This window comes from Ochotona curzoniae, unplaced genomic scaffold, assembly GCF_017591425.1.
Source record: "Ochotona curzoniae isolate NIBS_2020 unplaced genomic scaffold, NIBS_Ocur_1.0 scaffold_2476, whole genome shotgun sequence".
Classification (NCBI taxonomy): Eukaryota; Metazoa; Chordata; class Mammalia; order Lagomorpha; family Ochotonidae; genus Ochotona; species Ochotona curzoniae.
The window spans coordinates 15,484,392-15,498,124 of record NW_024467095.1 but is presented as its reverse complement, the minus strand read 5'-3'; the positions used below and the strand labels follow the sequence as shown (position 1 = coordinate 15,498,124).

At 42.8% G+C, this 13,733-nt stretch overlaps 1 protein-coding gene across 5 annotated transcripts in view; it reads right to left on the bottom strand.

The window, feature by feature from the left end:
- BRAF (B-Raf proto-oncogene, serine/threonine kinase) overlaps positions 1-11,678 on the bottom strand; it is a 103,720-nt gene extending 92,042 nt beyond the window's left edge. For 2 of the 5 annotated variants that reach the window (XM_041002380.1, XM_041002381.1), the window contains exon 1: positions 11,350-11,552. In XM_041002380.1, the coding sequence (XP_040858314.1) occupies positions 11,350-11,475 (126 nt within the window). In that variant the 5' untranslated portion in view covers positions 11,476-11,552. Of the gene's footprint in view, positions 1-11,349 lie in introns of all 5 variants that reach the window. The other 3 variants (XM_041002378.1, XM_041002379.1, XM_041002376.1) reach the window with 2 other exon arrangements.
- Between the last annotated feature and the right edge of the window lie 2,055 nt (positions 11,679-13,733).

The window sequence follows — 13,733 nt, the reverse complement described above, 5'->3', positions numbered from 1 at the left end:
TGAGATCTTCTATAAACAGATCTCAAACTTAGAAGACCTCAAACTAAACTCAACATCAATGCTATTCCTCCTCAAAAAATTATTTTCTCGTAGGCTTCACATTCAGTCAACAACCCCTGTTACATCTATTTTTACAGCATGCAAAATCTGACTGTTTCTCAATACTTCACTAGTACCAATTCAGTCTAGATGACTGAAAGAGCTTCCTTCCGGACTGAGGAGCTTCTACCCTCCTCCCTCTACAGTCTATTCTCTGAACCGTAATCAGAGCATTCCTGTTACAATATGATCAGTTTATATCACTCAGTTTTAGCCACTCGAATTCTAAAGGAATTATCAGTTCAACTTAAACACAACGCAAAAAATGAATATGGCTTTAAAAACATAACACTAATATTTTTCCTAAAAATCCACGAGACATGTTAAAAAATGTTACATCTTTCCCATAAATTGTTTCTGCAATATACCAATATGTTCCATTTTATGTTTATTTAATTCAACAGTGGCTTAAAGATAACATTAATAGAATGTAATCAGCAAACAATTCAACCAAGTCAATCATCAGTCCTATATTAACATCATTAATAACTGCAGCCCTCAATTATATATAATTGAAAAAAAATTTTCATTTTATTTGAAAAGTAGAAATAGAAATCTTGAACTTGTTGGTTCACTTCAAATGCCTGTTCAAATTGGAACTTCAACCAGATACTCTAAGACGGCAGGTGGATATCCCAAGCGCTGACTTAACCTCTGTGCTAAATGTCCATCCTTGCACATACCTAATAGGGGTAAAAGAATTCTAAAACGAAAATTTTAGAATCACCCAACAGCTTTAACTCCCCAAATGGCACAATGGCCAGTATTGGGCTGACCCAATGCTGGGAACCAGGAGCGTCTACTGGGTCTCCCCTGTATGTAAAGGGTGCCCCACACTAGCACCAGCCTCTGCTGCTTTCCCATGCAGGGAGCTGGATCAGAAGTTGAGTAGCTGGGACTTGAACCAGTACCCTTATGGGATGCCAGTGCCACAGGCAGACACTTGGCCTGCTACACCAACACACCAGCCCCAATATATTTATCTTTTGTCTTGAAAATCAGCAGAAAAAAAATAACACTACTATAATTTTGTGAAGGCTTTCTATACATTTTCAATTTATTCTAATGCCACTCCTATGACTTTCTAATACATTTAGACTACTCAGAAGGGCAGTGCAGGAAGGGGTGGCAGGGCGCTGGAGGTGTGAGAATCAAGATATACTAGAAAAAAAAAAAAGAGCAAGCACAGACCACTGACCTGAATTCCTATATATAATCAAACTTACAAGAGTCAGTAAACTTACTGCTCATATGCAAAAGTATGTACAAGAAGAATATAAGCATGGAATATCATCACTTTCAGAGGCAATCATGTCAAAACTAAGGAGAAATGAACACATTTAGCAGCCCTAAAATAGAAATAACGATTACACCAAATCGTAATCTCTTCTCTATGTGAAGTTCTGACAATACTGCCATAAAAGCAGAGTAATATAAATGAATTTTTAAAAATCCAGTCCTGAGTTCCTTAGTGTAATTAACAACTGTATCTTAACTTTTTTACAGTACAAAAGGGTCATAAAGGCAGTAATTGCTATTCACTGAAAAAGTAACACATTTTTATAATGAGAATTAAACTACCTTCATAGCACATTACCAGAAGTTATGCTAACAAGAACTCTTTAAAATAGACAGACCTTTTTAAGACTCTCAAATTAATAAAAGTTCTTCCCTCCAAGTTATACAAAACAATGCAAGAAAGTATAACCTTCCCAAGTAACAAACAAAACCTAATGTGTAAATTCTATGAATATTTAGAAACTTACTGCTGGTTGTTAATAATCCTCTTTAACATTAAAATACATAGTCAAGCTCAAATAGAAACTTATTTGCAAAATAATTGCTGCACACAGAAACTACACTTTAAAATTTTCAGGTCAATGGAGGAATAAGCTGAAGCAGTATGTTCAAACTGTTTTAAAATATTCAAAGGTAAGTAAATGACTAATTCAAGCAATCTGAAACTTTATTTCAGTAGGGCTGTTCTAAAAATAGAAGCCAGACTTTGCTGGTATTATGAATTTAAAGGTTATGTATTGCAAGGATATAAAACACAAGCATTCTCAATGTCAACAAAATAAGCAGGAACTTTGCCCAGTGGTTACAACAAGGCTTAAGAGGCCTACATCCAACCTCCACTCCAGCTCCTTGCATGCACACCCTCAGGAGGGAGTATCAAGGGCTCCAGCACTGGGTCACCTCCCCGTGGGGAGACCGAGACCGAGTTTCAGGTACCTGCCATTGGCCTGACCCAGTAACGTATGTTGCCAACATTTGGGGAGTGCCCTGCAAACATGAAGATCTCTGTGCTGCTTGTCTCTGCTTTTCAAACAAATAAAAATTGGTTTTAGTAAAATTCTTTAAAGACTACTTTTCCCTCTTGGGCAGTCTTTAATATCTTAAATAATAAAAAAGTACGTTATAATAAGACATGTTGTTTTAATTTTTTTCAATGAAAAGTATTTTATTTTTAATTGTTTATATGGTTGAGAGGCACAAATGCCCATGTGGGCCTCTGAGTAGGGTGGGGCAGTTCGGGTATGGAGGAAGGTGGAAGGGACACACATTTCAGTCCTTCTTTTTCCCTTCCGTTTCCAGGGGAGGCAGGGGAGGCAGGGGAGGCAGGGGAGGCAGGGGAGGGAGCGGCTCTTTGCTGTCAATCTACATCAGTACCTGGGGGGGGGGGGTTGTTCATTTGATGATGCCTTGGAAAAATATTCCAAATGTGCTACTTGAGTGGTTTCAATAACCCTGTTTTGTTGTTCCAGGGTTGAGAAAATCTTCCCAAGGCCTACTGGTTGACAAAGTCCACCTCAGTACATCCACAGACCCAGGAATATTCTATAAACCTTGGCCAGAAGAATGGTCCAACCTGTTCTGCTCTCCATCCTCTGGCCTAGATGAGCTGGTCATCAAATTTTCTGTGTGCATCTGGACATGCTGTCCACCACACGCGCAAACAACTGAAAAGACCCAATCCTGACACATGTGCTCCAGAGGTCTGACCACACATCCTGTGATTTTTCCCTGCGGCCGAGGTCTGAGTGAAGCAGTCCAGTACTGCAGTACCCCAAGAAACCTCATCTGGGGTAACCTCAGACTTGACTCTAATGTGTGCCAACTAGTGTGGCCTGTCACCTGCACCAGTCAGTGCATATACTGGTGGATGCAGCTTGGTCAGTTCCATCTCAGCTCCATATCTCACACAAAGTGACGGGGCTGTGGCCCAGTCCTTCCAGCCCACCAGAGACCCTGGTCCTCACAGGGGGTGCAGTGGCCTAATCGCAGCAATCCCCAATAACCCCACCAGACCCAGCTTCTGTGTGTTTCAGCCTCTACTGTGGCGTAGCATGGCCAAGCACACATCCCATTCAGTTCTTGAGCACACCCATGGGTACTGCAGCTTAGCTCAGCCCAGCCCACCCCCAGACCAAGCGCTCACATAGGCCAAAAAGGTATCGCTGCCTTGTTCGGCCTGACTTAGCCCCAGCTTTGGTTCTTGTGCTCACCAACAATAGATACAGGCTAGCAGAGGAGTACCCACAATTCCCCTGTCAGATTTTTTTTTTAAAGATTTATTTATTTTTATTGTGAAGTCAGATATACAGAGAGGAGGAGAGACAAAGAGAAAGATCTTCTGTCTGATGATTCACTCCCCAAGTAACTGCAACGGCTAGTGTTGCGCCAATCTGAAGCCAGGAGCCAGGAACTCCCTCCAGGTCTCCCATGTGGGTGACAGGGTCCCAGGGCTTTGGGCTGTCTTCAACTGCTTTCCCAGGCCACATGCAGGGAGCTGGATGGGAAGTGGAGCTGCCAGGATTAGAACCGGTGCCCATATGGGACCTAGGTGAGTTCAAGGCGAGGACTTTAGCCATTAGGCCACGTCGTCGAGCCCTATACTAATTTTTAAAAACAGGGAAAAAAAAATAGATCCTTTTCTTCCTAAAGTTTAGTAACACAAGAAATTCTTTAAAAGTTGGGGCCCAGCATGGTGGTCTAACAACTAAAGTCCTCGTCTTGAATGCGCCAGTATCCCATATGGGTGTCGGTTCTAATCCTGGCAGCCCCGCTTCCAATCCGGCTCCCTGCCTGTGGCCTGGGAAAGCAGTCGAGGACGGCCCAAAGCCTTGGGACCCTGTACCCGCATGGGAGACCCGGAAGAGGCTCCTGGCTTCACACTGGTGCATCTCCGGCCACTGCAACCACTAGGGAGTGAATCATTGGATGGAAGATCTGCCTCTCTCTCTCTATATATATATATATATCTGACTTTCCAATAAAAAAATAAATCTTTTTAAAAATTCATTAAAAATCAAAGTTTTATATGCATACTCTTGACATGGAAAGGTGCAAGAATAACATTTTTAAGCCAAAGAGAAGCCAAAATAATCTCAGAGAGTTCAGGGAGGGAAAAAATAATTGTTTAAGAATGGAGGCTGTATTAAGTATTTCTTCAGACTATCATGTTAATTAAGTATGATACTAAATTAAGTTGGTAGCCAAAGAAACAAAAATTAAAAACTGCCTCCCCAGACATGTCAATTGCTATCACAAAATATTTATAGAAGGAATGAAAAAAATAATAATAATTTTTACACGATAGCTTACAACTAACATGAAGCTGATCTATAACACTATGATTAAGAAAGCACTGTTTAATAACAGAAAGGCATCAGAACAGGTCCACCAATTTTTGAACTCAGTTCTTTCACTATCTCTTATTCTGACTTTACAAAATGACCAATATAAGTGAACAGACAAAAAGAAAGATTAAAAGACTTAAAAAGATTTAACTTCAAAAGAAAATAAAATTTAGTAAGAACTATTGATTTAAAAAGGTTCATCTTAATGATAAATCTGAGACAGAAATATATAGGAAATCAGAACATACTAGTTTTCATTATTGTGAGGATTATGACACAAAATGTTCACTAAGTACTCAAGTTATATCAAAAGTATGAAAGAGTTACTACTAAACTATAAAAGAAATAATGCCTTCTGCAGTTCCAAGGGAGAAGATAATTTCATGGACAAAAAGGGAAAAGTAGCCTGTCTTATAACAAGGCAAGATTCAGGTCTTACTCCCCATTCCTAACTTTCTTCCCTATCATTGGCAGAACACAGGTTTATACCACACTGGAAAGCAAACAACAGAAAAATAAAAAAACAACAGACTGCTCTAACCTGCTATCCTAATATAATCTTTCTAGCCTGTTACCCAAACACAATTCAATCAAATCCCTGCTCAAATTTAGTGCATTAAAGGATTCAAACACCCCGACCAACATTCCCTTCTCATACAGACTGCTGGAAATACAAGTGACTATTATCACATAATTTCCTAAACAACAAGAGTAAATTCATTAAGGGAGTGAAAAAAAAAAGGTAATACAAAAAGGGAACATACAAATATCAAACCAAACACTTATTTTTTTCCCCTGAAGTGAACTTTGGAATATATATAAACATGCATTCATAGCAATAGCCAGAATTGCACACGCATCTACCTTGTAGGAATATCACTTTTCCTACTTGGCATGGCTTTACAAAGATGTATTTTAATACACTGGACCTCACTGGAAAGAGAGTCTATCCTACAATATTTCCTAGTCAATGCATTATATAATTATACAGTTTAACTAAGATTGGCAGAGAGAGATCTTGACAACAAAACAATTAATATAATGCAATTGTAAGAAACTTCCTTCTCCAGAAACAGCACAAGAATAGTTAATAACACACAATGATTATACATATTTTAAAAATATATTCATCATACCACAAGATCATATCATACCATACAATATGGTGTATGAATTCTAGAGAAAATGAATGAAATCTAGAGAAAATAACATCAAAGAAATTTAGAAATACTTCAAAAAGTTTATGAAAAATGGATTTAAAAGGTAAGCTTAATTTTTAAATTCACGCATAAGTAATCAGAGTAAACAATCAATTCCAAAAGTATAAGTACATTCAGTTAATAAATATTTAATAAACCCTTGTCATTTGTCCTATTTGGAGCATGTACAAATTACAAACATGAGGGCTAACGTTCCTGCTAATGTGCCTGGTGAAAACACCGGAAGACAGTCTGAATGCTGGGACCGCAGCACATACGTTGGGAGACCAGGAAGAAGCTCCTGAATCCTAGCTTTGGATGGCCCAGCTCCAACTACCTGTGGCCATGTAAGGAGTGAACCAGCAGATGAAAGATTCTCTCTCTCGCTTTCTCTGTTTGCTTTTCAATTAATAAATTTTTAAACACAACACACATATACATACACATGAAATATAATAAGACAACATGAATTTTGTTCCCTCACCAGAATTCTAACTTTTAAAACTTGTTTGAGAGGTAGAGATATCAGATGGCTCACACCATTTCTCTATTCATAAATGTCCACAATGGCCTGGACTGAGCCAGGCAGAAGCTGAGAGACCCAGAAACTCAATCCAGGAGCCAGCAGCTGTAGCACAATGGATTAAGCCATCACTTCTGATGTCAGTATTCCATTTCAGAGTATCTAAGTATCATTAAGTATCAGCTATTCTGCTAATTCAGCTCTCTGCTAATATGCCTGGGAAAAATAGCAGAAGACGGTCCAAGCACTTGGGCTCCCACACCCATATGGAAAACCTGGAAGGAGTTTTCCAGGCTCCTGGATCCTGGCACCAACCTGGCCCAGACCTGGCTCCTGTGGCCATTTGAGGAGAGACCCAATGGATGGAAGGTTTTCTCTCTCTCTGGCCATTTGGGGAGTGAGTCAGTCAATGGAAGTGTCTCTCTTTCTGCCTTTCAAAAGAAAGAGAGAAACCTGAGCCATCAATACTATCTCCCAAGGCATACATTATTATCAGGCAGATGGAGTAAGCAAGCAAGAGGTTCGTACCAATCCCAGCTGCTCCAGTATGGATATGGGCATCTTAACCATCAGGTGAAAAGCCCGCCTCTACCATAATTTGAGACACTAAAATTTAGATTCTATGTCCAAGATGCTACAACAATAAGAAAACTGAATAATAAAATACACAAAGGATGATCTATTAAAATTACAATATATCTAATGACATATAAATAATTTTGCCACATTATCAAATTTTCGAAAGCTGCAAACCAGGGGTGTCATGTGATATTAGGTGAAGCTGCCACCTGCAACACCAGCATTCCACATTGGTGGTTTATGTCTTGTTCCTGATTCAGCTCTCTTGGTGTGGCTTGGGAAAAGCAGTAGAAAACGGCCCAAGTATCTGCTATCATGCAGGAGACCTAGATGAAGCTTCTGACTCCTGGCGTTGGCTTGCCTGAGCACTGGCCGATATGTCCATCTGGGAAGTTAACCAGCAGATGGAAGATACCGTTCTTGCTTTCTCTCCTCTCTTTTTCAAAATTGTATGCAGTGTTATGTAGCATAAAAATAACAGATGGACTACACTAAAATTTTATAATAATTAAACTTAGTGGCATTATTTTTTTTTTACTTTTTATACTCATATTTTACTAATTTTTCAGCAATAAACATGCCTTCTTTCTATATTTAAAAGTTCTTTGGTGCAACCAAAATGTCCCTCTGCATAACACTTGTTAAAACATGCACTGTGGGTGGGTGTTTGGTCTCAGTCAAGGCACCCTCATCCCATAGTGCAGTAACTGGGTTCAAGTCCCAGCTCTGGCCTCTGATTTTAGCTAACGCTGACTCTGGTCCTGCCACCCACACCAGAGACCTGGGTTGAGTCTCCAGCTGCTGCCTGGTCAAGCCCGGACACTACAGACTTCTTAGAACCAGATCAGCGAACTAGAGCGAGCGGAGTGCCCCTCTCTGCCTCTCAAACAAAACCACTGCTGGGCCCAGCGCATAGCCTAGCGGCAAAGTCCTCGCCTTGTATGTGCTGGGATCCTACATGGGTGCCAGTTCATGTCCCAGTTGCTCTACTTCCCATCCAGCTCCCTGCTTGTGACCTGGAAAAAAGCAAAGAACAGTCCTTGGGACCCTGCACCTGCGTGGGAGACTCAGAGGAGGTTTCATATCAGCATAGCTGCTGCCGTGCGACCACTTGGCAAGTGAATCAGTGGACAAAAAAATCTTTGTCCTCCTTCTCTCTGTGGACCTGTCTTTCCAATAAAAATAAATCTTAAAAAAAAAGCTATTATTATATCTTATTGCTCTCCGCCTCCTTTCAAATAAAAGTAAATTTTAAAAAATTTAAAGGTAAAATACAAATATTGTAAACAAATCGATACGCAAAAAAGCAAGCCTAACAGATGAACTTCTGAAAAGGATAAAGTATGAAAAAGAATTGCAGAGGCACCATTAAACACAAGAAAAAATTTTTCATTTCTTTCTATGTTCCTGGCAAGTATAAGATGTCCTTGTAAGTACACATCAGAAAGACAGTTCAACTAAATTACCATAATACATTTTACTTTCCACTGAATTAAACCAAATTAATATCAACTTGAAAAGCATTCCTGGAGGAATTTAATGTATCATCATAATACAGATACATGTACAAAAGATACCCTTTTTAAAAAGTTATTTATCACCCCTGGCCAAATACATTTATTACTAGCTCTTACTTTGAAATGTGAAGGAACAATTCAGCAATAAGCGCTAAAATCTGGGTGGAGGGGGGAGCTTGTTAACTAAACAAAATTGGCTAAGAATATCTTTATAGTTTCAGAAGCTATGATTATGCTGTCCAATTTTTGGCAATTCAACAATAAAGTCATCTCTTCAAGAGGTTCTGAAGCACTGGCACTTGAGAACTGCTCAGGAAGTGTAGCTAACAGCCCTGGCGCTAGATCTCACCTGCTGAATTCAAACTTCAGGGAGCAAATAATCTTGTCCTTTCAAAGAAAATAGCAAGGTAGATTGGGCTTAACAAAATCTTTCTCTACAAAGTTGCAAACCGTTCTAATAACAATGAATGAAGTTGCAAAATATTCTAATCATTTCATAACCCCTATCTGTTCATTTATCCATTCTTCTACTCCATAGCAATGTCCAAACATTGATAAATTCCAACCAAATCACATATGCACTATAAAGTACAGGCCAGAGCACCTGTGCCTGTTCAGACAAAGACATCCAATTGCTGAAGAAAACAGACAGCAGATGTGACCCCTGGTATTTACCCATTAAAAACAATGTATCCTAAAAATAAATTTCCATGTCAACAGAACAAAGCTGTTTATAAATAAGAAGGAATGTGGAGGTGTGTAAAAGAGGAAACTTAAGCCAGTACCAAAAGCTGGGAACAAGGCAGAATGAATGGTAACTAAGGGACAAAGAAACACTAGGAAATGGGAGAGAAGCGCTTTCTCCTTAGACTCTAACCAAGTCAGAAAACAAAACAACAACGGACAGATGTTAGAGGAGACCTATCTAAGCAGAAACGCAAACTGGAAAGCAGACCAGCTTTAAGAAGATGGGGGGGAGGGGAAGGGAATGATAAAATAGCTCCAGTGATGGTACAAAACACAGTTGGGAATTACATGCAGATGATTTAAAAAGGTGGAAAATGGCAGGAATTTGGGGCAGTGGTTCAAACACCACTTGACTCCTAAAACTAGAGTGCATGGGTTCAAGCAGCAGCTCTGTCCCCTACACACCCTCCGAGGCAGCAGGTGCCGCGTTACGGTTCCTGCCACCCACACGCGCGACCAGGCTGAGTTCTTGGCTCCTGGCTTCACCTGGCCCCGACATGACTGTTCGCAACACTGGCAGTGTGAATCAGCAGAGGAATGGTCTCTCTCTGCCTTCCAAATGAATCTAAATAAATTTAAAAACACTTCAAAGGATAAAAAGCAGTGTAAACAAACTAACACTCAACTGAGCAAGTCTATCATATGAATTTCCCAAGATGCCGAAGCATGAACCAGAACTGCATCAACAGAAAAAAAAAGAATGAGACAAAATGAGAACCGGGACACAGGACTTACACACGAGCAAAGCAACAAAACTTTGAACAAAGTCGTCAGAATAAACATTAGCCAAGAATTGTGAGGCAGTCATACCATATATTCTTATTTGTAAAGTGTAACAAAGTGTACCATTTTACACAAAACCAAATACTAAACAACGTATGTAAATAAAGCAATTTGACAAGGTATTAGAAGGCTTAATACTACAAAAACATGCTGAGAGGAGAAACGACTAAAACCAAGAAAAAGTGAAAGGAAAAAATAGGACAAAAAGGAGGACAACACAAAGAAACCAATCAAAGCTATAAAGGTTGGGGGTTGGGGGTGCGTTGCAGGAATAAAGACCTGTGAAGGCACAATGGAAGACTAGCCCAAAAGCGCCAGGAGCGCAATTGCAGAAAGACCCAAGGGAAACCTGATAGAATCTTGACAGCTTCGGGGTTCAGAAAGTAAAGAACTCCGAAGTGTCCAGAAGCACTTTGGAGAGAAGCCACAGGCAAGGCTCGGCAGTGAGGGCTACAAGGAGAGGGGCTCAGGACTAGCAGGGCAAGAGAAGGGCAAAAAGGCTCCGAGACGAAAGCAGAGCAGGTCCGACACCTGGATAACGAACGGAGCGGCAGACGGGAATGGGATTGGCGTTCAAACCTTAGGAACGCTGGACCAGATGGAGGCATGGGAAAGGTAGCGCGAACCGGAAAGATTTACGGCCGAAAAAGTAAAGACCAAATCAAAACGCATCCTCTGTACACATAAAACAAGAGAAATCACCAAACAGGTAGAAAAGTGGAAGGGGCTAGGGTGGGGGCAGCGATCTGAAAAAAAGGGGGGTCAACCAGGGAAAAGATGATGCATCCCATCACCCTCAGAACCAGAATTACACACGGTAGTAACAGGGGCCGGTGGTCCCGGCCCGGCTACTAGCCCACCTCCAGTCCACACCTGACCCCCTCCCGATACTCACATCCAAAACATCTAAGAGATGCAGGACTGGACGGCTCGCCCAGTCGTGACCTTCTCGGACCAACCCCGAGTTTCGCCCCCTATTGATAGCCTCCCGCTCAAGCACCGTTGCCCGGCGCCCCAAAACCCGGCTGGGGGCCAGGGAAACCCCCTGGGCCATAGTGTGTGTTTACGTAGCGAGGAGCGGCGTGACGGAGAGGGACGCGGGGGCGATGCCCACCTCCCACCCCGCGAAGCTGACAGGAGAAGGTGGCCGAGGGCACCCCCTGTACCCCCTCCGCCGCCTCTTGGCCCCTAAAATAAACACCAGTCAGCCGATCGCGGACGCGGCAGGGACAAGGCGGGGGGGTGACGCGGACACTCACCTCCTCGGGAATGGCAGGGTCCGCAGCCGAAGAGGCCGCGGCGCCGGCGCCGGCCTCGGACTCCATGTCCCCGTTGAACAGAGCCTGGCCCTGCTCCGCGCCGCCGCCGCCGCTCAGCGCCGCCATCTTATAACCGAGAGCCGGGGCCCGAGCGGCCGCGGCTGGGCGGGGAGGGGGAAGGGAGGCGGAGGGCGGGAGGAGGCGGGGGCGGAGGCGCGGGGGGCGCGGGGAGGGGCGGCCGGGGCGGCGCGGCGGGCGGGAGGGCGCCGGGGCCAGCTCAGGTACGGGCCTGCGGCCCCGGGCGCAGCCGAGCCGGAGGGGATTGGGGGGAAGGACGCTGGGCGGGAGGGCGGGGGAAGGGGGCGGAGACGACGAGGAGTCGCCGCGGCAACGGCGTCACCCGCGTGTCACGGTTGTGACGTCACCCGGGGCTGTGTGACGTAACCGAGGAGCGCCGTCGTCGGAGAAGGTTCGTTGGCCTCCGACCACCCTCGGGCTGGCGCGTTTCCTCCGCTCGGCGGTTTCCATGGCTGCGGCTTCCTCCTTTTGGGCTCTCCGCCTCAGTCCTCAGTGCGTTGTGTTAAAGTAGGGTTTACTACAAGAGCAGGGTGCTGTTGGAGAAGTTGAAATCCTAGAGGGAGGAAGGTGGGGAAACCCGTGCCACTTGTCTTTGTCGTCACAGTGTCTCTGTGTCCAGAAAATAAGACTTAAAACTCAAGGTTGGAACATTCGAACAGAACTCCGTAGAAATAGATTTAGCAACAGCCAAATTATCAGTACGGTGCTTGTACCCTTTCCTTAAAGGTTTTGGCCATTAGTGTCTGAATGGGGGTTTAAAAGCTTTTCTTTCATCGATGAGAAATAAAATGTTTTCTAACTGTGTTTTCCATTTTCTGGATTCATTCATTTAACAAATAATGGTGAGTACTCTCAGTGCTATGTGAAGGCACATAGCATTCTAAACGTCTGAAGCCTCAGAACGCATTTTTATTTTGAGGAAAACTACTCAAAATATTTTATGTACTTTGTGCCGTTCATCAACAGGATATTCCAGAACATTCTTTGTATAATCTAAACATGAAAGCAACTGGGGGATGCAGATTCTCTTTGAGAAGCTCAGTCGCAGAAAGGAATTAAAACTATTTCACTGTTAAAAACTGGATTATTGAAAAGGGGACTGAGCTGAACAGGAAAGCAGGAGTGGGACAGACTCCAGAAATGACTGTGGGCTGCCCATGGTGTGCTGTTCATCCCCAAAGCAACCTAACTATGACGTCATTGAGTGAGTCCTGCAGCCTTGTGCTTGCTTTTTTGAGGAGTGGTCGGTCATCAGTGACCTGTAAGCATTTTGGATGATTCAAAAAAATCAAGCAGTCCTGACGTCTGTAACAGGATGTTTGTGTGTCGACCCCACGTCCGTGATCCCGGGAGCTGGGAATGATGGAGTGAGAAGTTATGTGTGATGTTACTTAATCAAATCCGAGTGCTAGCATCCCACCATGTTCAAAAAACAAAAAAACGGAGCCTCTCAAATGAGCCTTCTCGGCATTATCAGCTTCATTGTACGGTCCAAGTAGGAAAGTTGCCCTTGGGGACGAAAGTGAGAGGAGTGAGAGGTAGCTTGGCTAATGTAGCGTGATCAACAGTGAGCATAAGGAGTTACCCTGTCGAGCTCTTCTGAGTGGTCTGACACACTCGTCCTCACCCTCAGGACATGCGTGTAAATAGACTGAATGCCAGCCACCAGTCACAGCGCTGTCTCCCTGGTCAGAAACTCCCTGGCAGGGTTTCTCTTTTTGTTTTTTGAATTGTTCTCCCATCCAAGTACTAACCAGGCCTAACCCTGCTTAGCTTCCAAGATCAGATAAAATCAGGTGCGTTTAGGGTGGTGGCCGTAGACTGTTTTTTAAATTGTTCTTTGTCTTTTTTTTCTTTTTATAGCTTAGTCCCTTAAAATATCATCATAATACTTGCCTGTATCAAAAGTTCCAAGATGTTCTTCTTATTGATTTCATTTTAAACAATAGCTTTATTAGCATCAATCTATAGATCAATTACATCTTACATAATTCTCCATAGGATGACTAACTCCTTCATTTAATATTGATTTTAGTTAGCTTCCATTTATCCAGCATTTTTCTACCTTATATTTAATATATCTACTGCTGAAATAAGTACCCTACCTTAAGTTTAAATTCTGTACATAAGGCCTGGTGCGGCAGCCTAGTGGCTAAAGTCCTTGCCTTACATAAGCTGGGATCCCAAATGGGCGCTAGTTTATATCTATGCTGCTACATTCCACTTCTAACTCGCTGCCTGTGGCCTTGGAAGACAGTACAGGACAGCTTAAAGCCTTGGGCCCCTGCAACTGCATGGGAGACCCA